Source organism: Denticeps clupeoides, chromosome 1, assembly GCF_900700375.1.
Source record: "Denticeps clupeoides chromosome 1, fDenClu1.1, whole genome shotgun sequence".
NCBI lineage: Eukaryota > Metazoa > Chordata > Actinopteri > Clupeiformes > Denticipitidae > Denticeps > Denticeps clupeoides.
Genome location: NC_041707.1, coordinates 41,143,598 through 41,167,583, shown reverse-complemented (window position 1 = coordinate 41,167,583; position 23,986 = coordinate 41,143,598). Strand labels below are relative to the sequence as shown.

Here is a 23,986-nt window from a genome sequence, read left to right as displayed (position 1 = left end):
CAGGTCCAGCTTCACTGTAGCTTTAAAAATGCAACAGTGACCTTTTCCACCACGTCAGCTAAATTCTTCAAGTCCTAAACAAAAGGTGATTCGAGGAAAAGTTCTAGCAGGATTAGGATGACAATGAAAAAGGGCGTTCTGTGCGTTCTAAGAAGAGGGCAGTCAGAATGTGTGCTTTACAATGATCAGATTTCCAGAAACGTTCCCGCTGTGGAAAAGGGCCTTTACTTCGGACGTCCAGAACTCTCCTCTCATGATGAGAGCTTTTGGTGAGGGAACCTTCTCCTGCCTGAACGATGGACGTGTGTGCCTGATATCGCTTCGTTCTCGACGTTTCGCTGAAATGGAACCAGCCACTCAGTAATTAGGCCACTGGGTCATGTGACGGGACAACTGTCCTTGCGCTATAAATCGCGCAGCGCGCAGGGGAACAGAAGCTCTGATGATCCGTCTGCACGTTCGGTCCGGAGGGGGCTGTGGTCCCAGGGCGACTTCTGTCCCTGACAAAGTCATGTACGTCTCGGCCTGGTTGACCCTCGCAAAGACACCGTGGACGCCGCCGAGTTATTATTATTTGAATGGAATCATTTATTGCGGTTTTTGCCATTACTATTCAAATAAAAATAAAAGTAATAAAAGCCACAGGAGGGTAACATTATTTATTAAAAACCCATATTACACATCCCACTAGTTTCGTGATTGGGACCAAGTTGTTAGAACTGAGAAGCGATGAGATGAAGTTGAGATGGAGATGAGATTAGAGAAGAGAATTGACAGGAGAGTTTTATTGCCGTTTTTTAGAAGTTGACTTACGGTTGACTATTTCTATTTTTAAAAACGTATTTATTGAAATAAATGTATTTATTTTATATATTATTTAATAAATGGAACTTCGAACTTCGAACTGCCACCTCTTTGTCACTGTCACCGTTCAGCTGTCCTGAACGTGGGGGGTCTTCATTTGCCAATAATAATGAATATTGCTGAATATATCGGTTTGGATGTGGTTGTGGGATATTTTAAATAGAAAACGTCCAGAGAAACAGCCAGGTATGAAAATCCAGATTTAAACGATAAGGAGGCCTGTCTAGCCGGGATAAATTTGAATAATTCAGTTTCACAGCATTTCTGATGTTATGTCAGTACATTAAAAAACATAGAGAATGAGTCAGAACGTGAGCGGAATCGTGCTAGAATATGGAAATAGCATTTATTAGAAAGGATCTGTTAAATGAACACCATCTGTATTAAATACACATTAATGGACGTGTGGTTCATGGACAATGTTGCTTTTTAACACGTTCACTGTGTTAACACTTTTCATAATGAAAAAGTGTCAAGAAAGGTAACGCACAAGTGTGTAAACATGTATATTAACACATTATGTGCTGCCTTTGATTACACAAGAGTACCGAAAACCTACACTTGCTATTGGTCAAAAATATATACAAAACAGCACAGTAAATAACCCATTTAATACCAGATGTGGACATTTCAGGTTCGGAAAGTACGATTTTATTGCAGTCTTTTGTTTTCCAACGTGGAAAAGAACCACACCTTCGCTCTATTTAAACCAGGAGTGAGAGAATATATACACAGCAAAAACGACCCGAGTTAAATGAACACTGCAGGGTGTTTATATGCTGCACACCAACGCCACTGTTTGCAGAGTCCACTCTGTAGTGTGAAATGACAGTGACTCCGCCCCCTCCCAGGTAACACGCCCATATGGGTGGTACACAGGTAGCAGACAGTAAAAGGATGAAGTTCTTGTATATGTTTTGTATATATTACAATTTTAAGTTGCATTTAATAGCACAGCTGGATGATTTCAAATGTCCGTTGCAATGACATATGCACCAAAGTAACACTTACATACACATCCAAAAATTACTATAATAATAATAATAATAATAAAATGACTTTTTTCATGACGGCGGGTAAATCAGGGGTGACTCTTGCTCCCCATCTGGGTTCTTCGGTTCATATTAAGATGGGGCTGATATGGACCACCTGTCTGGTATATGGGCTTGTTACCTGTGTACCACCCATATGGGCTTGTTACCTGGGAAGGGGCGGAGTCACTGTAATTTAACACTAATAAGTGGCAGTTTTACCAACTTTACACTGAAAGGCTTCAGATTAACACGGATTATATAAACACTGTACAGTGGACATTTAACTCTGTGCAGGTGTCATGCTGCAACACAAAGACTGGAAGAAACTCCCTGCGGCTGAATATAATGCGGCCATTTGAAAAAGCTGACACTGTTATAAGAAAGCAATAAAATGTAAATGTCCATGATGCTGCAGTGTTTTCCAGCTGGACCTACAATATTTCACGGCGTGTCATGTTGATTGTAGCCATTATGGATTTTTTCAAAATCCTCAATATACACGTATCGTGTTTAATGCACTGAACAAATGCTCAATATTGAATCTTGAGAAAAATGTAATAAAAAAATTGTGAATATAGGGGGTTGATTAAAACTAAAGTGTGTGCCTGTGCGCGTGCATGTGTGCGTGTGAGGGTGTGTATGCGTGTGTGTGCGTGGTTGCCTGTGTGTGTGTGTGTGTGCGTGTGCATGCGAGTGTGTGTGTGTGTGTTTGTGCATGTGTGTGTGTGCGCGCGTGCATGCGAGTGTGTGTGTGTGTTTGTGCATGGGTGCGCGTGCGTGTGTGCGTGTGCATGCGAGTGTGTGTGTGTTTGTGCGTGTGTGTGTGTGCATGGGTGCGCGTGCATGTGTGTGTGTGTGCATGGGTGCGCGTGCGTGTTTGTGCATGTGTGCGCGTGCATGTGTGTGTGTGTGCATGGGTGCGTGTGTGTGTTTGTGCGTGTGTGCGCGTGCATGTGTGTGTGTGTGTGTGTGTGTGTGTCCGCCCCCACCGGCCGCGTATTGGCTGTTGTCGGGTAAAGGCGGTCGCTGACGTCTCGCTGGAACACGAGGACTCCGGACGCGCCGATGACAGTCGGGTACCGGACCGGATCCCGGCGCCGCGCAGAGCCGCGCACCGCCGTCCCCGTCCCCGTCCCCGTCCCCGCCCGGACTCGGTTCTGCGGTGTCCGCCTCGGTCGAGCCGCCCGGTGCGTCCGTCCTGAGATGCTGAAGGTGGGTGTCCCGGCTTCACCTGCGACATGGCGGCCTTTTGTCTCGCGTTCGTCCGTTAACGCGTCGAGCGACGCGCCGAGTCGCTCCTGCTTATAACGCGGTTATTAAACATGAATACGCGACAATGTCGGGTCCCCAGCTCCGTCCTATTTTGAATTGCAAATGTCGCTGCCAAGTGGCTGACGCTGCATGATAACAGATCAGATGTTCTGGGGACAGGAGGAAGATGCAAGACACACACACTCACACACACACACACACGCATACACACACCCTGCACGCCAGGCTGGACCCAATTCATAAAACCTGCAGAGGAATTCGTAACGCGCCGGGTCACCAGAGTCCAGCGGGACCTTGACCTACGGAAGGCGTCCGGGGTCGTGGGCCGGATGGAGGGTCTGCTGGAGCACCTGGAGGGCGGAAACTGGGGCGGGGCGGGCGGGGCGGGGATTCGAGGTGCAGGGGCCCTCGAGGTTCAAGCGAGACCCCAATGTTTCCATCCCGCACGCGCGTGTTTCGCCTGTAAACGCGCCGCTCGGCGCGCCGATCTCGCCCGCCTTCGGGCCGCTGTTGCCACTCGCCACCTCCGTCCTGGCCGAGGGACGCGGGCACAATAAACACGCCGGCCACCGAGTCACTGCCACATTGTCCTGGGACCTTCTCGCCTCGCGATGCCGCGCGCTCTCCCACCGGGACCTGCAATATTTAAAGGTGTGTGTGTGTGTGTGTGTGTGTGTGTGTGTTGGTGACGTCCTGCTTTGTGGGTTTATCAGCGGGCGGACGGATGAGAGGGTTCTGGCGGTCGGCCGGGCTCTGCATTATTGATGGGCCGCGACCTCTGACCCCACATTCCGCCGCAAAACAGATTTTATTCGCTTGTGATTAAATATCCATCTCTCACACACACACACACACACACACACACACACACCCTGCACAGATACAGGCCTTCGTTTTGGGAGGAGAACCGGGCTTGTTCATATTCGGTATAAACTGGGGCTCGAACCCCGTTAATCGTAAGAAAAAGCGGTTTTCTGAGGTTTTTTTAATATGCGAGTGCCTTTAACGGCCCTGCAGCGTTCCGCGTGGCCCCGCGTGTCGGTTCCGGACCCGACTCACACGCACGCAGACAATTTTCCCGTCTCGCCTCCGCACTGTCTTACACATGCGCCCACACACACACACACGCTTCATCGTCACCGGTCCGTCTTTATGTTCCGTACGCTGTATGATCATCGTTTGGTCTGGTGACGATGGCGATGGAGACGGCGTGTATAAAAACCTCCCGTTGGTGAGGACTGTCCCAATCAGGGGACATTAACCTGAAAGCGTTAACCCTGAAATTCGTCCGGCAACATCATAAAACAGACCAAAAAACAGCAAACACTGGACAAAAAAAAACTAAAAAACTAGACGAACTTTCGACGTTAAAAGACAGTGAATGAACGTGTAAGAATGACATGTTAAAAAAATCTATCTGAACGGACATCATGTGGACGGTCTGAAGTAAAGACGAGAATAAAGCTGGAGGGCACCAGTCCTGCACATCGTAGATCCTCCCGCGTTCCTCCACTCCTCATTCCACTTACATGAAGCTAAACGATTCATATGAATCAAATGATTCGTGTCCATTGCCCGATGAAGTAAATCATTTTTGCCTCACTGGGACAAGGGGACTAAGTCTGGACGCATGTTGGAACGGTTAACTCAGTAAACAGTAAAACATGGTAACACGATGGGGTGACAGCCCTGATCAGGGGTGGCTCACGGGGACCTTTCCCAAGATGCATCAGACTGGATCGTCTTCGTCGTATTGATTCAGATATACAGTTACGGTAATTAGTACGTGTTGAGTAATTGTTGTGGGGATTGTGGGCGTTTCATTTTACGTTTCTGATGAATTTCACCAGCATGGTACACCGTAACCAACCCCCACCCAACCACCTTCTTCGTCTTGAGGCTTGGCTCCGCCCCCCTTGTTATAAGCTCGGGCTTTTGACATCCTGGGGCCAGAGAGCGTCCCTTTCGTTGGGGGGGGACACGTTTCCGCCGCCATTAAAGGGCCAATTCGACTGACTGATTGGCGGGCTGTCGATAGTCGCCGCGGCCGACCTGCTGAATGTCACCAGGTCTGGGGACCGTTATTGGTGTCCGATTAGAAGACTGAAGGCGGCGCTTCCTCGGCCTGAATACGCCGCGCAGGGGCGGAGCTCCGCGGGTCGCGTGGAAAAAGCGGTGAAAGCAAACAGCTTGCTGCAGCACGTCGATACCAGGGTAAATGTCGGCCTGGAAATTACTCCGCCGTGATTGGCAGCCACGGCGAGGCCAAAACACGCCACCCGCGGATCAATGAACGCCGCGCGTCCGTCATTAACCAAGCGTTCCCTCCGATATTTAAACTGGCGGAAGACCCTGGATTAATAAGACGAGGAGCACGTCCACCGTTCAATATTACCCAGAAACGCTGTCACTTCCTGTCCCCGAACCTGGCAGACGTGCAGGACGAGGCACCGCGATGCCGGCGTACTTTATCATGAGGTGAAACGGGCGCGGTCAGGTGTTGAATTTCACCCTCGCGCTGGAATCTGCGGTCAATGGAAAATTTGACTTGTCCTCGCCATTCATGCTTTTCCATGGATATTTCCTTCATTTTATCTCCTATACAGTACAGGCCAAGAGTCTGGACACCTTCTCGTTCAACGTGTTTTCTTCTCACTGAAGGCATCAGAACTATGAATGAACACATGTGGAGTTCTGTACTTAACAAAAAGTGGAGACCTGACCTCCACAGTCACCGGACCTGAACCCAATCCAGATGGTTTGGGGTGAGCTGGACCAACAAGTACTAAACACCTCTGGGAACTCCTTCAAGACTGTTGGAGAAGCATTTCAGGAGACGAACTCTTGAAGCTCATCGAGAGAATGCCAAGAGTGTGTAAAGCAGTAACCAGAGCAAAGAAACTAGAATATAAAACATGTTTTCACTTATTTCACCTTTTTTTGTTAAGTCCAGAACTCCACATGTGTTCATTCATAGTTTTGATGCCTTCAGTGAGAAGACAACACGTTGGACGAGAAGGTGTCCAGACGTTTGGTCTGTACTGTACATGACAGCAGTAACGCTGTGCTCGTATCGCTGTGCCGGTGGCAGCAGTGGCGCCGCTGTTGGGAATCTGCCGTATTCGTACGGCGAGCGGAGCGTTTTGGGCGGGCGGCCACACCTCCGGCGCCACGCTGGATTATCTCATCCGTTTGAGAGCTGTTTTAATCCGAGGCCGGCAGCTCGGTTTAATCAGCCTGTTGCCGAATCCCTGCCTGAGCTGTAAACAGGGTTCCGGGTGACCCCGCCGTGACCTGCGGAACAGAGTTCGCGGCCCCTGGCCCCTGCTCGGCCGCGGGCGGTACACTTCTTACCGTCGTCAAATTAACAAACAAGCAAGTCCAGCCGTCCTCTAAAACCTGCTTATCCAGCGCGGGGCGTCCATCTGGAGCGTATCCCAGCAGCCACCGTCCAACGCTTTCTTTAAAATGTCCTCCTGCTTGTCCCTCCACTGCTTTAATTACATTTTGATCATGAAATCGAGTGAAAGTGACCACCTAGCTGCCCGTTAGTCTCACGTGTAAAAGTGTATTTTGCAGACATGGAGAATTGAGCTTTTTCTGAGATCCACCCTGGTCCAAAATGTCCATCACATTCTGTCTTTTCATCTGCTAACGTGGTACAGTGTCTGTATTTCTACAGTACACTGTACCCATCACACTGGCTTAAAAGCTCAAATCTGTCACGCCTAATATTTTAGCATTGCTGTAATAGGAATAAAGCAAAGTAAAAAAAGTATAGTAAAGTAAAAAAAAATTATTTACTCGTATGCACGAATCAGACAGCCTAAAGACAGATAGTCTAAAAGAGCAAACTTATATTAACTACTGTAATAAGAACACTTTAAAAAGTGAACATTGGCCAAAAACGTAATGGCCGTAATGTAAATAAACCGATCAAAAATAAAAAAAATGATTGACATTATGTCAATGCAAAAAAAATAATTTTTTTTTTTTTTTCGTTAATGGCTCGGAATTCCCAGCAAACAACTCATTTTGTGGGCCAGCGAGTTTTTATGAAGGCATTAGCTGAATTAAGCCCGCGGGCTCATCGTTCATAACGGGTCCAATCCATTTTGAAAGAGCTCCGTCCCCAACATCCTGTGATTCTCGTCCGTTTCCCGGCGGCCTCGTCGCGAATGTACGAGCCGGAAATCGGATGAGCCGCCGTACGATTATTGCGACTGCGGCTCAGCGTTTTAATGAAACGCATTAGCAAATGACACAGAACTTCTGGAGGCCGAGCTGCATCTGGATCTGCAAAGCAAAGCTCTGCACATTTACGTACCATTCAGCACATGAGCTCCCGTTCCTGAAAAAAGCGGGAATTTCTACAAAAGTTGGGTCCTCAACCTTTTCCTGGGAATATTATAAATAATGAATATAAAAAACACATCTTCAGCAAATTTGAAATTATGATGACCCGTGCTTCACTGCTAACTTCTCTTGGCTGCTTCTGGTCCGATAGTAGAGATTATTTCCAGAATGAACACTGCTAGTTAGCTACTTTTCTGTGGAAAATGGGGGTGGTAGTAGCCTAGCGGGTAACACACTCGCCTACGAACCAGACGACCCAGGTTCGAATCCCGCTTACTACCATTGTGTCCCTGAGCAAGACACTTAACCCTGAGTGTCTCCAGGGGGGGGACTGTCCCTGTAACTACTGATTATAAGTCGCTCTGGATAAGGGCGTCTGGTAAATGCTGTAAATGTAAATGTGTTTCCTGATTGCAAAATTTCTGTGCCGCCTTGATTCAGTCATCAGCTGCATCTAATTCCACGTGTAACGTGCAAAATGAGGAGAAACATGCAAAATGAGGAGAAACGTGCAAAATGAGGGAGAAACGTGCAAAATGAGGAAAAACGTGCAAAATGAGGGAGAAACGTGCAAAATGAGGAGAAACGTGCAAAATGAGGAGAAACGTGCAAAATGAGGGAGAAACGTGCAAAATGAGGAAAAACGTGCAAAATGAGGGAGAAACATGCAAAATGAGGAGAAATGTGCAAAATGAGGAAAAACGTGCAAAATGAGGAGAAACGTGCAAAATGAGGGAGAAACGTGCAAAATGAGGAGAAACGTGTAAAATGAGGAGAAACGTGCAAAATGAGGAAAAACGTGCAAAATGAGGGAGAAACGTGCAAAATGAGGAGAAACGTGCAAAATGAGGAGAAACGTGCAGAATGAGGAGAAACGTGCAAGATGAGCAGAAAAGTGCAAAATGAGGAGAAATGTGCAAAATGAGGGAGAAACGTGCAAAATCAGGAAAAACGTGCAAAATGAGGAGAAACGTGCAAAATGAGGAAAAACGTGCAAAATGAGGAGAAACGTGCAAAATGAGGAGAAACGTGCAAGATGAGGAGAAACGTGCAAGATGAGCAGAAAAGTGCAAAATGAGGAGAAATGTGCAAAATGAGGAGAAACGTGCCAAATGAGGGAGAAACGTGCAAAATGAGGGAGAAACGTGCAAGATGAGGAGAAACGTGCAAAATGAGGGAGAGACGTGCAAAATGAGGAGAAATGTGCCAAATGAGGAGAAATGTGCAAAATGAGGGAGAAACGTGCAAAATGAGGAGAAACGTGCAAGATGAGCAGAAAAGTGCAAAGTTACTGCCATTGTGAGGAAGGGCTGCTCCAGGTCACTGTAAATTAAAATGAGTTCATGAAGAACAACCAACCCGACATGAAAGGGTTGGGGCGCGGTGGGGTTCCGGTCGTGGAAGCCTGCAGGCGCCTGAGCGCTTCTCGTCATTAAAAACAGCGGCCGTGCCGGCGGCGGGCCGCTAAGCAGGAATAACGAATGCGGCGGGCCCGGCGCGATGCGACGAAGTGAAGCTCGCGGCCACGCTCGGCCTCGCCGATACCAGGCCTCCCCGCCGAGCACCCCGCTTAATAATCAACAAAGCATGAGGCGGCATCGGCAACATCAATTAAGAGCCGCCAGGCCGATCTCGGCGAAGCCGGTGCCAGGAGGCGGGGTTGGTTAAATGCGGTCCTGCAGCAGGACTGCGGTTCTAAGTGTGTGTAGTGATTGTCACATGTGATACACAGCAGCACAGCACACGGTGCACACAGTGAAATTTGTCCTCTGCATTTAACCCATCACCCTGAGTGAGCAGTGGGCAGCCATGACAGGCGCCCGGGGAGCAGTGTGTGGGGACGGTGCTTTGCTCAGTGGCACCTCAGTGGTACCTTGGCGGATCGGGATTCGAACCGGCAACCTTCTGATTACGGGGCCGCTTCCTTAACCGCTAGGCCACCACTGCCCCAGCAGTTCTGGAGCAGATGGTGTCAGAGACGGAGAGCAGACTATAGATTCCGGTGTACGTCCGTGATTAGATGTCAGCCAATACAGTCAAAGTCACAAAGATGGACAGTAGAAGACGAAGAAGAGGAGGATGAGGATGAGGAGGACGGTTCAGACAGATCATCTTTACACCCTGGCCATACAGTAAAACACCGAGTAGAACGAATCCGTCCGTAATGTCGGTACTGGGTCTGTGGGTCCGTGCGGTTTATTAAGCCCCGCCCCCCGGCCGGCTCGCGGCCAACGAGGGGGAAAGTTGAGATTGCATCATTACGTATGTGGGCGCCGGGGTCGACAGGGACCGCTTTGTTCGATGCGGGTGTAGGATTTCGCTCTGGGAACTGACCAGCTGATGACAATGGCTCGATGGAGGGCTTTCAGGGACCGCCCCGCCCGACCAGGCAGGCCGCGAGGAACCGTACACGGCAGACGTACAGGCCGTCTAAGGAGCAGGTGGACGAGAGAGTGGAACCTCTCCTGAAGGTTCACGTACACGAGCACAAGCCCCCACGTAGGCCCGTTGGCCGAGGGGGAACGGCCACCCGAGAGACCCGCCCCGCACCCAGTAACGCAGACGAGGCTCCAAATCCACGTTGGCGCGTAGCCGAACGAATGTCAATGCTGAGCGTTCCGTGTTATTGCTAATAGTGACGCGTACGATCTGATAACCAACGAGGCGTTCGCTACGGAAACATGCAGTCTGACGCCAAACCGACGGCTTTTAATATAATATTCATCTGAACATGTGGTGCTAAATACAATAGTTGGTTACGAGTGTTTTAACTATGCTAGTAATATTCTGTCTGGGCCAGAAACGGTAATTCGTGGTATTGTATCCTTCAAATAATGATGCCAACAAAAATGTATTTATTAAAATTTTTGTTTATTAATTTATAAAAAATTTTTTTTATCAAAATCTCACACAATGCCTATATCTGACAAAAAAAATGTCACATTTAAATTGGGCAAGTGTTACATTTTTGGCCAAAGAGTAATTCACATTTTGTGTCCTAATTGTCAATGATCTGTCTGTATTAATGGTACTTTTTTTTATTTTTATTTGGCTAAATTAATTTACAGGTTTTTAAATTTTTAAATTTATATAAATAAATGAAAAAAGACAGTTAAGAATGGCAGAGTCGGGATTTTATTAACACTGTGCCACTTTCTCCGACTCTCGTTGTGCCGTCTTTGTGTCCAGGCCGCCGGGCGTCTCGGGTTTCCGTGTCTCGCCGCCATCATATCTCCGCTCGATCGTTAGAAACACAATCAGCCTTCTTTTTAATTAAAGGGGGGGTTCACGGGGCCGACGGTGCTCCACGTCCTGGTAGACCTACCAAGCCGGAGATGCGTTCTGGGGACGGCGTCCCCCTGGGACCGTGGCTCCCGTGCTTCTGTTCCGATGCACACGGCGCTGTGGTGTCGGTAACAGGTGGCGGGCTTTGCGGTGGAATTTGCCACATGTTGGTGACGTCGGTGCCTGGACGCTGGCCAGCCGTTGCCGTGACGCTGGGGGACGGCTCGGGTCCAGCTGCTGCAGAGGTGGTCGGGTAATTGAAGCCGGAGTGTGGGAGCGCAGGCCGGGACACGAGATAGTGTAATCAAAGAGCCGGAGGGAGCGCATTGTTATGCGAGTGAGGAGAGGCGCTGGCTTCGCTTGGAGTCGTTCCCAGAATCCATTTCTGCCGCCTGCCCCTCGGTCAGCTGGTACGGGAGCCGGTCAACTCCCGTCCAAATTTATAATGAAACTGGAAAGGCGCTGATATTCTTTACACATCAGGACCGAGCCAGTGGAATCGGAATCACCGTATTTCACCGTCACCCTTGGTGAGCAGTGGGCGGCCATGACAGGCGCCCGGGGAGCAGCGTGTGGGGGCGGTGCTTTGCTCAGTGGCGGATCGGGATTCGAACCGGCAACCTTCTGATTACTGTGATATTAAATATATAACGTAACTTGGGGAGTGGTGGCCTAGTGATGGTGCAGTGGTGGCCTAGCGGTTAAGGAGGTGGCCCGGTAAATCAGAAGGTTGCCGGTTCGAATCCCGACCAGCCAAGGTCCCACTGAGCAAAGTACCGTCCCCACACACTGCTCCCCGGGCGCCTGTCATGGCCGCCCACTGCTCACCAAGGGTGATGGTTAAATGCAGAGGACACATTTCACTGTGTGCACTGTCACAAGTGACAATCACTTCACTTTCATCACTTATTTATTATATTCGTCTTATTTATGGCTTGCTGTATGATTTTATGAGCCTCATTATGAGGTGTAGTGCAGGTGAAAGATTTCACGACATTTACACGGTTCCTGCCCATGTTCTTACCACGTTCTCCTGAGAAAGGTTCTGCGCGCTGGCTAAAGGAGGGGAAAACAAGGAACGGATCGTTCGTGGGGTGTCGAGAAAGCAAACAAGTTTGGGTAATTCGATGAAATCGAACGTGCAACGTGACAATCGATTACTGTGGAGCGGAGGTTCAACCTTTCTAAGCAAGAGGGACGTGACCAGGACAGAGAGACACACAAATGCTGCCAAAACGCATGAAAAGTGTATTTACTGTGATAATAAAGTCCTACACGTGGACCGATGACACCGGTTATTATTATAAGTATAATAATTAAGAATATTATCTCCATCTGATGGGCCTGTTTCCAGGTGTAGTGGAGGTGATAGGTGGTCCCGCCCACTTGGCACATTTTTCTCCAAGGGTCTGCGGGTTGGCCCCCCCACTGCTCGCTCAGGGTGATGGGTTAAATGCAGAGGACACATTTCACTGTGTGCACCGTTTGCATCACTTTACTTTAGGAGGGGAAGCCGTACGCCACTTTGGGTCCTATTTATAAATGAAGTTGGCGTGGTTTGGTAAACTAGGAAGCGGCGATAATTTGATGAAAGGTTCCGCAAGAACCGTTACATAATGAGCTTTTTCATCGCTTTCATTGTCTTTGCTTTTGTGTTAGGTGCCGTGATCTGGATAGGGAGGAGAGGGAACATGTCCCAGAAGAAGATTTTCCTGGTGCTGGTGGCCATCAGCACTGTCAGCCTGCTGCTGCACCATGGGGGTCACCTCAGCTGGTAAGAACGACACGAAGTAATAAATAATGCTGCCATATCAAACCGTACGATTCGAATTCAGCCCACACCACACGGTGCCGTTCTGGCGCACACGGAAACGCAGGTTTTTAAATTGTGGATGGTTGTGTGGAGAATGTCAACTCTCCGAACTGGACACGCAGAACAAAAAAAAACACCATTTCACCAGCGCGATCGCTCCATTGTACCTGTTTATTCCTTCACAATCACCATTTTTCTCTTAGATATACAGTACAGGCCAGAATTCTGGACACCTTCTCATTTGATGTATTTTCTTTGTTTTCATGACCATTTACGTTGGTAGATTCTCACTGAAGGCATCAAAACTATGAATGTTCACATGTGGAGTTCTGTACTTAATAAAAAAAGGTGAAATAAGTGAAAACATGTTTTATATTCTAGTTTATTTGCTCTGGTTACTGCTTTACACACTCTTGGCATTCTCTCGATGAGCTTCAAGAGGTCGTCACCTGAAATGGTTCTCCAACAGTCTTGAAGGAGTTCCCAGAGGTGTTTAGCACTTGTTGGTCCAGCTCACCCCAAACCATCTGGATTGGGTTCAGGTCCGGTGACTGTGGAGTCCAGGTCTCCACTTTGTGTTAAGTACAGAACTCCACATGTGTTCATTCATAGTCCCCCTGGAGACACTCAGGGTTAAGTGTCCTGCTCAGGGACACGATGGTAGTAAGTGGAGTTTGAACCTGTGTCTTCTGGTTTGTAGGCGAGTGTGTTACCCACCAGGCCGCTACCACCTGTTATTATCCCACACAGACGACACACTGAGTATTATGGGTAATATTCATCATTGCATATTTCTATTTATGCTCTCGCTCCATCCAGGACCATGGAGGCCTTCAGCCTGAGCTGCCCCGCCCTGCGCTTCCTGCACTCGCCGCTCGGCGCCGCGGGCAACAAGGCCAAGCACACCAGCATCGCCTTCCTGAAGACGCACAAGACGGCCAGCACCACGGTGCAGAACATGCTGTTCCGCTTCGCCGAGCGCCACAACCTGACGGTGGCGCTGCCCGTGCAGACCTGCGACCACCAGTTCTGCTACCCGCACCCGTTCAGCGGCCGCTTCGTCCACCCGCACACCACGCCGGCCGACATCATCACCAGCCACATGCGGCTGGACCGCGCCGAGCTGCGCCGGCTCATGCCCAACGACACCACCTACGTCACCATCCTGCGCGAGCCGGCGGCCATGTTCGAGTCGCTCTTCAGCTACTACAACCAGCACTGCCTCAGCTTCCGCCGCGTCCCCAACGGCTCGCTGGAGGCCTTCCTGGACCGGCCCTGGAGCTACTACCGGCCCGAGGAGAAGGACTCCATGTACGCCCGCAACACGCTGACCTTCGACCTCGGCGGGGACAAGGACCGCTCGGCGCAGGACGCCGCGTACGTGCGGGGCTTCGTAGACGAGGTGGAGCGCACCTTCTCGCTGGTCATGATCGCCGAGTACTTCGACGAGTCGCTGGTCCTGCTCCGCCGCCTCCTGGCGTGGGACCTGGAGGACGTGCTGTACCTGAAGCTCAACATGCGCACGCCGGCGTCCAAGCGCGCCCTGGGGGGCGGCCTGCCGGCCAAGATCCGGGCGTGGAACTCGCTGGACGCCGCGCTGTACGACCACTTCAACGCCTCGCTGTGGCGGCAGCTGGGCGCGCTGGGCGCGGCCTGCGTGGCCCGCGAGGTCCGGCTGATGCGCCGCGCCCGGGGCTGGCTGGTGCGGGACTGCTTCGGCGGGCCCCTGCCCCTCGTCCGGTCCGCGGCCCAGATCAAAAACAAGGACCTGCGTCCGTGGCAACCCAGCACCAACGTGGGCATAGTGGGGTACGACCTGCCGCCGAACGCCTCGCGCGCCGGGGACGGGCGCGTCACCCAGGACGTCTGCACGAAGCTCGTCATGCCGGAGGTGCAGTACTCGCGCCTGCTGCTGCGCTCGCAGCTGCTCCGGTACCGCCGCAGCTACCCGCCGCGGAACCCCCGCGCCCACCAGAACCCTCCGCGGGCCAACCAGGGCCGCCCGAGCCCCGCCCCTCGGGCCTCGGGGCCGTCGCAGCGTGCGCCGTCGCCTTGACGACGGAAGGACCCCGTCGTCAAGGCGTGTGTGTGCGTGTGTGTGTGTGTAAACGTGTGTGTGTGTGAACGTGTGTGTCGACTCTACTCTGAAGGACTTTCATAAAAACGATTCGTTACTTAGACACGTTACGAATTAATTTCAGTTCTCACGTACCGGACAAAATTAACCAGAGTTTAAGGTTAACTGCTGGTGTGGACGTGTGTGTGTGTGTGTGTAAACGTGTGTGTGTGTGAACGTGTGTGTCGACTCTACTCTGAAGGACTTTCATAAAAACGATTCGTTACTTAGACACGTTACGAATTAATTTCAGTTCTCACGTACCGGACAAAATTAACCAGAGTTTAAGGTTAACTGCTGGTGTGGACGTGTGTGTGTGTGTGTGTGTGTGTAAACGTGTATGTGTGTGTGTGTGTCAATGTGTGTGTCGACTCTACTCTGAAGGACTTTCGTAAAAACGATTCGTTACTTAGAGACTTTACGAATTAATTTCAGTTCTCACGTACCGGACAAAATTAACCAGAGTTTAAGGTTAACTGCTGGTGTGGACGTGTGTGTGTGTGTGTGTAAACGTGTATGTGTGTGTGTGTGTCAATGTGTGTGTCGACTCTACTCTGAAGGACTTTCGTAAAAACGATTCGTTACTTAGACACGTTACGAATTAATTTCAGTTCTCACGTACCGGACAAAATTAACCAGAGTTTAAGGTTAACTGCTGGTGTGGACGTGTGTGTGTGTGTGTGTAAACGTGTATGTGTGTGTGTGTGTCAATGTGTGTGTCGACTCTACTCTGAAGGACTTTCGTAAAAACGATTCGTTACTTAGACACGTTACGAATTAATTTCAGTTCTCACGTACCGGACGATATTAACCAGAGTTTAAGGTTAACTGCTGGTGTGGACGTGTGTGTGTGTGTGTGTGTGTGTGTGTGTGTGTGTGAATGTGTTTGTCGACTCTACTCTGAAGGACTTTCGTAAAAACGACTCGTTACGTAGACACATTACGTATTAATTTGAGTTTTCACGTACCATGCGATATTAACCAGAGTTTAATGTTAACTGCTGTGTGTGGACGTGTGTGTGTGTGGACGTGTATGTGTGTGTGTGAATGTGTGTGTCGACTTTTCTCTGAAGGACTTTCGTAAAAACGACTTGTTACGTAGACACGTTACGTATTCATTTCAGTTTTCACATACCGGACGATATTAACCGGAGTTTAATGTTAACTGCTGGTGTGGACGTGTGTGTTTGTGTGTCTGTGTGTGTGTGTGTGAACGTGTGTGTCGACTCTACTCTGAAGGACTTTTGTAAAAACAACTCGTTACGTATTAATTTCAGTTTTCACATACCAGACGATATTAACCAGAGTTTAATATTAACTGCTGTGTGTGTGTGTGTGTGTGGGTGTGTGTGTGTGTGTGAATGTGTGTGTCGACTCTACTCTGAAGGACTTTCATAAAAACGACTCGTTATGTAGACACGTTACCTATTAATTTCAGTTTTCACGTACCAGACGATATTAACCAGAGTTTAATATGAACTGCTGTGTGTGTGGACGTGTGTGTGTGTGTGTGTGTGTGTGAGGGACGGAACGTGGTCACACACTTCAGGAGTTATTAGAGCTGTGAAACGGAGCCTGATTGGATGTTACGGGAGCGGTCCCTCGTCTTGGTGACGCTCCCTCTCGGATGTCACTCTCTCTCGTCTGTGTGTTAATATTTCATGGCATCACCCCGAGGTCTCGGTGGGCCCCCTCTCAGGGCGTATCACCGTCCACCCCCAGCCAATCAGCTGTCCCCCAGGCACGGGCGGCCGAGACGCTCTGCGACCTCCAACCTCGTCACCCGAGACTGCATTGATTCTCCGGATTCAGAAGATCCACGGTGGCGGACGTGGACGGAGACGTTGAAGCCGCATCCTAAAAAACAAGCTTGTCCTGAGCCAGTCACGTGACGAACGTGCAACTACCAAACAACAGAAAGAAAGGCGGGGTTTTGGGGACACTGCATTACAGCGATGTTGCTACGTGTCCTGTTACGTTTTCTTCCGCAATAAACCGTAACGCACGGATGAAATGTAACGTTTGTATGGCCGCCACCCCAGTTTAAAGTGCTCTTTGACTGTACATAACTTCTATATAAATATCCCGTACTGTGCTTATTTTCCCATGATGCTCGTGGTGTTTTCAGTGTAACTACTGGTCAGCATTATGACGATTCTGACTTCGTTTAATTTATTTTGCTCCCTGAGGACTGAAACGTACTGTACCCGTCTCTCGAGGCCGCTTTCAGAGCGAGGACGCCGGAGAGGGACGTCTCCCTCCGTGACCTGACTGCTCTGAAAACGTGTCCTGCTACAGACAATCAGAGCTAGCCGTCCCAAAGCTCGGTTCTGCAGAAGGTTCCGAGAACAAGAACCATTAAACGTTCAAACTCTTCTCACGGCTGCGGGATTTTATTTAAACCGGTTCGAATGTGACACATCACCTGACGAATAAAAAAACCTTCTTTCAATATTAAAGGATGAAATTAGTACATTTTATTATTTTGTTCGGATATTTGCACATCTTGGCGTTTTAAACAGTAATATTACTAATTAAAGACGACTAAATCCAACAGAAAAGTTCATTTTTTCTGGATTTTTCACCATGATGTTTTATGAAAACGTGCCATACGAACCTCCCAAAAGGTCCCACTATCCTATTTTCCACATGAACATAAGTCTATAGTTCTGTAATTGTGCATTTTTTTTATCGAATAACTTATTTTGTGACGTTTACTCGGTATCTGTAGGGAACATGATTATCCTGCAGATGATCCATGGTGGAAAATCTGGATCGCTGCTGCTGCACTTATTTTAATCCGAACAAGGAGCTGAGAGGATCGCTCTCTTCCCAATATCATTATTGTTTCTAGCAAAAAAAAAAAAATGCCAGCTCATTTTACACAGAACTGTTCATTTGATGTGGAAAATAAGAAGAAGAAGAAGAGAGGAATCTTCTCCATTGTAAAGATCTCTGAGAGCCGATAGTCGGAGGAGAGCATCTCGGATGCCGTTGCTATGGATTCCTGGACGTTCCCTGATGCCTGCGAATTAAAAGAATAAATGGCGATGCAGGTTGTAAATGTCTCTGCAAAAGTGCTGCAGAACTCCATCACTCCCCCCTCCCCTTTAAACGGGGGATAGCGGCGGCGCCCCTTCATTTGTTCCCCCTCTTGCGGGCTGTTCCCATCCTGGAGGCTTTTTTTTTTTTTTCTTGCTCTCATCTTGCGAACCTCGTTCTTCTGATAGTGTTTTACATACACACCAAAACGAAAAGAACAGTATAGTCTGGTAGTCCCTGAGCAGTGTCTCCGGGGGGGACCGTCCCTGTCACTACTGACTGTAAGTCACTCTGGAAAAGGGCGTCTGGTAAGTGCCGTAAATGTAAACGTATAATTTCTGAACAACAACCATGTCTTCAGAAAAACCGAAACTTTCTCCTCGCATTCAATCATAAATATTACCGCGTAACAGAAATGATATTCATGCATGGTAGAGCCGCGCGTTTATGGAATGTGAGGAGGATGAGGACGGATGGGCCTCCTTTGTTTGCGCCTATAGCACAGATCAGTGTGTGCGTCGGTGTGGAAGATATGAGGGACAATAAAGAGACACACACATGCAGAAGTGTGATGGCGTGTCAGTAACGGATGGGTATAATATAGCGGAGGGCCGCCGGCGGGCGCCAACAATGAGCAACGCGCAGGAGCGTGGGCGGCAGTGGGCGCAGGCTACTTCAGCGCTGAAAACGAGTCTTTATTTCCAGGGGCCTCCGCTTCCACAGATTCCCTCCACACACACACACACACACACACACACCCTCCACCCGGCCCGGCTCGCGGCATCAGCCATGGCGAGTTTGATGGTGGAGGAGAGATGCAATTAAAAACACTTGGGACAGGGACGAGCAGAAGGACGGTTGGGGTTTTACGCACACAAAGAGGTCGTTCTTAAGTCCCACCATGGACTTAAAGGGGAACGTGCCGTTCTAAACCAGGTAATCATTCCGTCCAACAATTCCATAAAGCGCACATGGTACACCTCGGGGCAGCGGGTAAGGAGGCGGACCCGGAAGGTTGCCCGCTGCTCACCAAGGGTGATGGGTTAAGACACAGAGGACACGTTTTGTTGTGACAATCGCCTCCCTTTCACTCTGACTACACATATTTTCCCGAGCAATTGCATCCCTGTCAACTACAAAGGCAAAAACCTGCTTCATAAATGTGGCATTAAAATCATTTGTCAATATCTTCCTCATCCATACAGACCACCACGTTGCTTCAAACCAAAACCTGACCGTAGAGAGAGCAATTTGCCTTTTTACAGCTATAGAGGTTTCACAGTTCGAGAGCAGCACAGCAACGTATACCTTGGCTGGTCCATTTGGTGGAATAATGCTCCCTTCTTCCATTCTGGCAGGATGGATGAGCAGCCATGTTCTTGACCAATACTGAAGTTGGAATTATGGGTTGACAAATTGGCCTGACCAGCAATAGCTTGGGTAAAATGTGACCAGGTGTAAAATGTTACTACAGGGCCACTGAGCAAAGCACCGTCCCCACACACTGCTCCCCGGGCGCCTATCATGGCTGCCCACTGCTCACTCAGGGTGATGGTTAAATGCAGAGGACACATTTCACTGTGTGCACCGTGTGCTGTGACAATCACTTCACATTAAGAGTCTGTGTGCCAAATGTTGCATTTCAAGCAAGGATCATGGTAGGGTGGTAGTAGCCTAGTGGGTAACACACTCGCCTATGAACCAGAAGACCCGGGTTCGAATCCCACTTACTACCATTGTGTCCCTGAGCAAGACACTTAACCCTGAGTGTCTCCAGGGGGACTGTCCCTGTAACTACTGATTGTAAGTCGCTCTGGATAAGGGCGTCTGATAAATGCCATAAATGTAAATGTAAATCATTACTGGAGGTGAGCTGCACATATATGAAGGGGTTCGGCTAAAGCCGGGATAACCACTTCTGCTCCCAGAGGGCACAAGCCCTGCACATCATACATTTTTTCCAGGTTCCACCATACCTGATGCAGCTCAATAACTGGCCAGCAATGAGTAGATAGCTTGAATCAGCTGTGTATAATGACCCGAAATATACAAATAGGTGCCTTTTGGGTCCAGCATTGGTGATCCAATAGTTCATGCCAGTCTGACAAAGTCAATGCCAGGATGGACACGGTGAGCTACAATAAAGCACTCGTTCCCTGCTTCTTCTTGTCATTTGACTGGTTTGGGCGGGTGGTTGTAGCCTAGCGGGTAACACACTTGCCTATGAACAAGAAGACCCCACTTACTACCATTGTGTCCCTGAGCAACCCTGAGTGTCTCCAGGGGGGACTGTCCCTGTAAAGTCGCTTTTGATAAGGGTGTAAATGTAAATGTAATGGGTGCGGTGAGGTGTTGGTGACCTGCAGATGACCGGTGAACACAAGGGTCCACTGACTTTCTGTCCTTCTCCTCGAAATGCTTTTGATAACAGACTCCAGCAGGTCAGGGACAGCGAGTAGCAGGTATTTTTCGAGGAAAAATCCAGACTGACCGGCACCCTAGACAGTGCTAATCTGCCATAACTCGGAGAGTCCGGGCCGGATTTGGTAATTAGTGTGGAGTTCAGATTAGGGGGCGAGGGAGGGAGGGGCGGGTGAGAGCGGTCACGGTAAACAGACCAGCCTCGAGCTCGCAGATGGACGCAAAGCGTCTCGAGTTACAGCATTCAAAGCTGTTAAAAAAAGGAGCGATGGACAAGGGGAGCAGATTAGTGGCTCTTCGGTGACGGCTGTCAATACTGCGGCGGGGCGCCCCGCCCCGCCCCTCTCAACGCCACCGGCAGTCAAAGCCCACAAGCTCTTTAGGCTTGTAACCTGACCGGTCCTCCCCCCACACTGCCTTTGTGTTGTGCCGAGTTGAGAAGTGTCCCCCAGTCTCCGACTCGCTTCTCGCTCCTTCCCTCCGCAGTCTGGCCGCTGTGATTGGTGTGTTTTTTTGTTTTTACCCGCTTTGTTCTCGCCAGTAACCGAACCCCCATTCACGGCGAAGACCCGGGTCTGTGGCGTGGGCTCCGTGCCCCTCGTGAGCGACAGCTCTCAGAATTGGATTACCTCGTGTCAATGAGGATCGTTCCCCTTGGCTGGCCTTGGACGCCAAGCCCCCCGCTGTGGCCCCACCCTCACCGGGAGGCTGGTCTGCCCTCATTATCCCTTCAATGTATGCATGTGTCCCCGCATTGTCTTTCACAAAAGGTCCTCTTAGCGGGGACAATGGGCCCCCTGGCCCTTGGGGTTTGGCTGGACGTATTACGTTGCCCGCCGTGCTGAATCACTGCCTTGTGGGGTTTGAGGAGGCTCCTCTCTTCCACGAATGCTCGGTTCACCGTCCCAGACCGGTGACCACCAATCAATGTGAAGTGAAGTGATTGTCACTTGTGATACACAGCATCACAGCACACGGTGCACACAGTGAACTGTGTCCTCTGTATTTAACCATCACCCTTGGTGAGCAGTGGGCAGCCATGACAGGCGCCCGGGGAGCAGTGCGTGGGGACGGTGCTTTGCTCAGTGGCACCTCAGTGGCACCTTGGCAGGTCGGGATTCGAACCGGCAACCTTCTGATTACGCTAGGCCACCACTGCTCCAATGTGGGTTTGAGCGCTTAGTGTGAACTGTGCAGCCATCCTAAGACTGAAAGCGTGTAGCCTGAACCCGACATTTAAGAACCACCCATGCAGTACGAGTGTTGAAATTAATCTCGTAATCGACGTGGCCGATTCTGCAGGGGCGCAGTGCAGAACATAACAGATTATTATTAAATTATAATGACGTCAATTGGTGATTTTCTAGTTAAAAAGTAGTGCCGGTAGTGGCTGTGGCGGCCGGATCTGAGTACAGCGTCTAGTTAGGATTCAGTAGAAATCGCACACGGCGTTTATTTACAGCCATCCGAACGACCGAACACTGGTTCTGAACGCCTGGGTTTGATCCAATGAGAAGCAAACAAGTCTGCGCTCACCTGACTCCACAAACACCAGACATGGTTCAGAATGTATTTCAAAATGGCCCAACGGGTGAGGAACCTCAATAAATATCAGTTCATTCATCACTGGTGAAGTTTACATTTTACATTTACAGCATTTACCAGACGCCCTTATCCTGAGCGCCTTACAGTCAGTAGTGACAGACCCCTCCTGGAGACACTTAGGGTTAAGTGTCTTGCTCAGGGACACGATGGTAGTAAGTGGGGTTTGAACCCGGGTCTTCTGGCTAGGCTACTACCGCCCTTGTTTTCTTTAATGCAAATAAATTCCGAGCGCAGCCCTAACATGTACATGTAACAGGTGTCCAAGGGGAACCGGTTTAAGGTGGACGCTACACTGCAGGCCCGGCCCGGTAGAGAAAGCGGTGAAAAGGAGAGCTCTGGGCGTCATTAGAGTCCAACTCCGCCACGCCGAAGCGCCATTGTCCCGCCGCTAACACGAGAAGGGGATTAAAAACGCTGCAAACGTTACGTCGTGTTTTCAGCAAAAATTGCATTTTTTAAAATCTTGACCCACTCAGATGATTAATGTGCTTGTAGGCGAGGGGATTACTGGCGGCGACAATCACGGTTTCGGTCCAGTTTTCAGGCTGCTGTGCCGGAGCGATCTCCCCCCAAACCCCCACCCGACCTCCCGTCCCGCCCTACCACACACACACACACACACACACACACACACACACATGCTGTCTTTCTCTGTCCGATTTCCCTCTCTCCATCCACGCCCGCATTTGGCGCGCCGCCGCCAAAGTGTCTTGCTGGCGCTTACGCAACCGCGCCGAGCGCTGCGGGTGACACATATCCCGTGGAAAGAGGATTGGGATCGGAGCGGAGGCCGGGGATTGAGCTTTCTGATGATTGTGTGGATTATTTCATATTGATGCATGTCGTCTCCCGCTCGGATGGCGGCTGAAACCTGACCTGTGGCCCGGGGGGGTCCGACTCGGGACACGGGAGACACGGGACAGCTGCCACGAAATCGGTACAAATCAGTGCCCCATGCCCCATTAGGCCTTTTCTTCTCCTCTCGTGGATCAAACACACCTGAAAGTCCTACGGACACGTGCCCTTCTCGCCACAGCATGACCTCTGATCCGTGTTGGCAGAACAGACGTTCAGATGACTGCAGAAAAGGGCGGGAGCTGGGCTTCGCGACGGGGGGTTCAGATGTTACGCCATGTGTGCACGCGTATGTAGCCCTGTAGTTCCAACACCAACACACCTTCTTCCACACAACGATGTGCTGATGATCACACCAGCCAAATTTCACCCCACAAGCAAAGGCTTGAGAACATGTGGACCAGTCAAGTGTTATAATTATTCTACTATACTACTATACTGGTCCCATTCCACACTAAGGACTTTAACTCTCGGACTGTCCCATCATGGAGCACACGTTAATGTGGCGAGAATAGTCCATACTTCATCCATGGGTTCACTGGGCGGAGGCCCGTCTCTTCACCCACATGCTAAATGTGATGGGACCTATGTTCACGACGCATGAGAAGGAGCAAGACTTCAGCTCAGCTTTGTTTGTGAGACAATGTCAGCTCCAGCGTGAAGTAATGTGGGCGCATGAGGACAGGACTTCGTCCATGTCTGATATGGACACACCCCACAACACATCTAACCATGACCACTTTAACACTTATTTAATAAAGTAAATAAAGTGAAGTGATTGTCACTTGTGATACACAGCAGCACATCACAAGGTGCACACAGTGAAATTTGTCCTCTGCATTTAACCTGTATCACCCTGAGTGAGCAGTGGGTGGTCATGACAGCCACCCAGGGAGCAGTGTGTGGGGACGGTAGGCCACCACTGCCATGACGTTGCTGTTGGATGTGTCATTTAAAACACAAGTTCAATATGAACAATAAAATAAATGCAAAAACTATTTAACATATTCAATTTCCAACCCCATTTTTTCATTATAACGCTAACTTTGTACTGTATGAGTGATACAGAATTATAGTGCGTGTATAAAGAGTTATCAGGACATATTGTGTTATGTTGAAGGTTGCCTGTCCACATGTTTAATATAAACAGGGGCAGGAGGCCTCGCCCAAGACGCACAAACTTTGACCAAGACGTCCACGTTTATTTCTGTGCCGAGTGGTTACAGCACCTTGCGGATTTCTTCTTGCGAAAGTTCTCCTCTTTTCGCGGCCTGCGCTGACACCTAGTGGTCAACTGGCGCAAGCGCGCCTCCGAAGACCGGG

At 49.7% G+C, this 23,986-nt stretch overlaps 1 protein-coding gene across 2 annotated transcripts; it reads left to right on the top strand.

Annotated features, from left to right (window-relative positions):
- Positions 1–2,786: 2,786 nt before the first annotated feature.
- On the top strand, positions 2,787–17,301 carry gal3st3 (galactose-3-O-sulfotransferase 3). 2 transcript variants are annotated; one of them, XR_003750269.1, is made up of 4 exons: positions 2,787–3,110; positions 12,471–12,585; positions 13,444–14,774; positions 14,943–17,301. XR_003750269.1 is itself a non-coding variant. In XM_028985721.1 (3 exons), the coding sequence occupies exons 2-3, from the start codon at positions 12,503–12,505 to the stop codon at positions 14,678–14,680; spliced, it is 1,320 nt and encodes a 439-aa protein (XP_028841554.1). In that variant the 5' UTR covers positions 2,787–3,110; positions 12,471–12,502; the 3' UTR covers positions 14,681–17,301. The 2 variants fall into 2 exon arrangements, 1 of the variants encoding a protein (XP_028841554.1); XM_028985721.1 differs by having other exon boundaries at positions 13,444–17,301.
- The last annotated feature ends 6,685 nt before the right edge of the window (positions 17,302–23,986 follow it).

Excerpts from the sequence above, each read along its gene's own strand:
- gal3st3 (XM_028985721.1), top strand. The coding sequence starts at position 12,503 with ATGTCCCAGAAGAAGATTTTCCTGGTGCTGGTGGCCATCAGCACTGTC. Across the intron at positions 12,586-13,443 it reads CATGGGGGTCACCTCAGCTG|GACCATGGAGGCCTTCAGCC; the intron begins GTAAGAACGACA and ends CGCTCCATCCAG.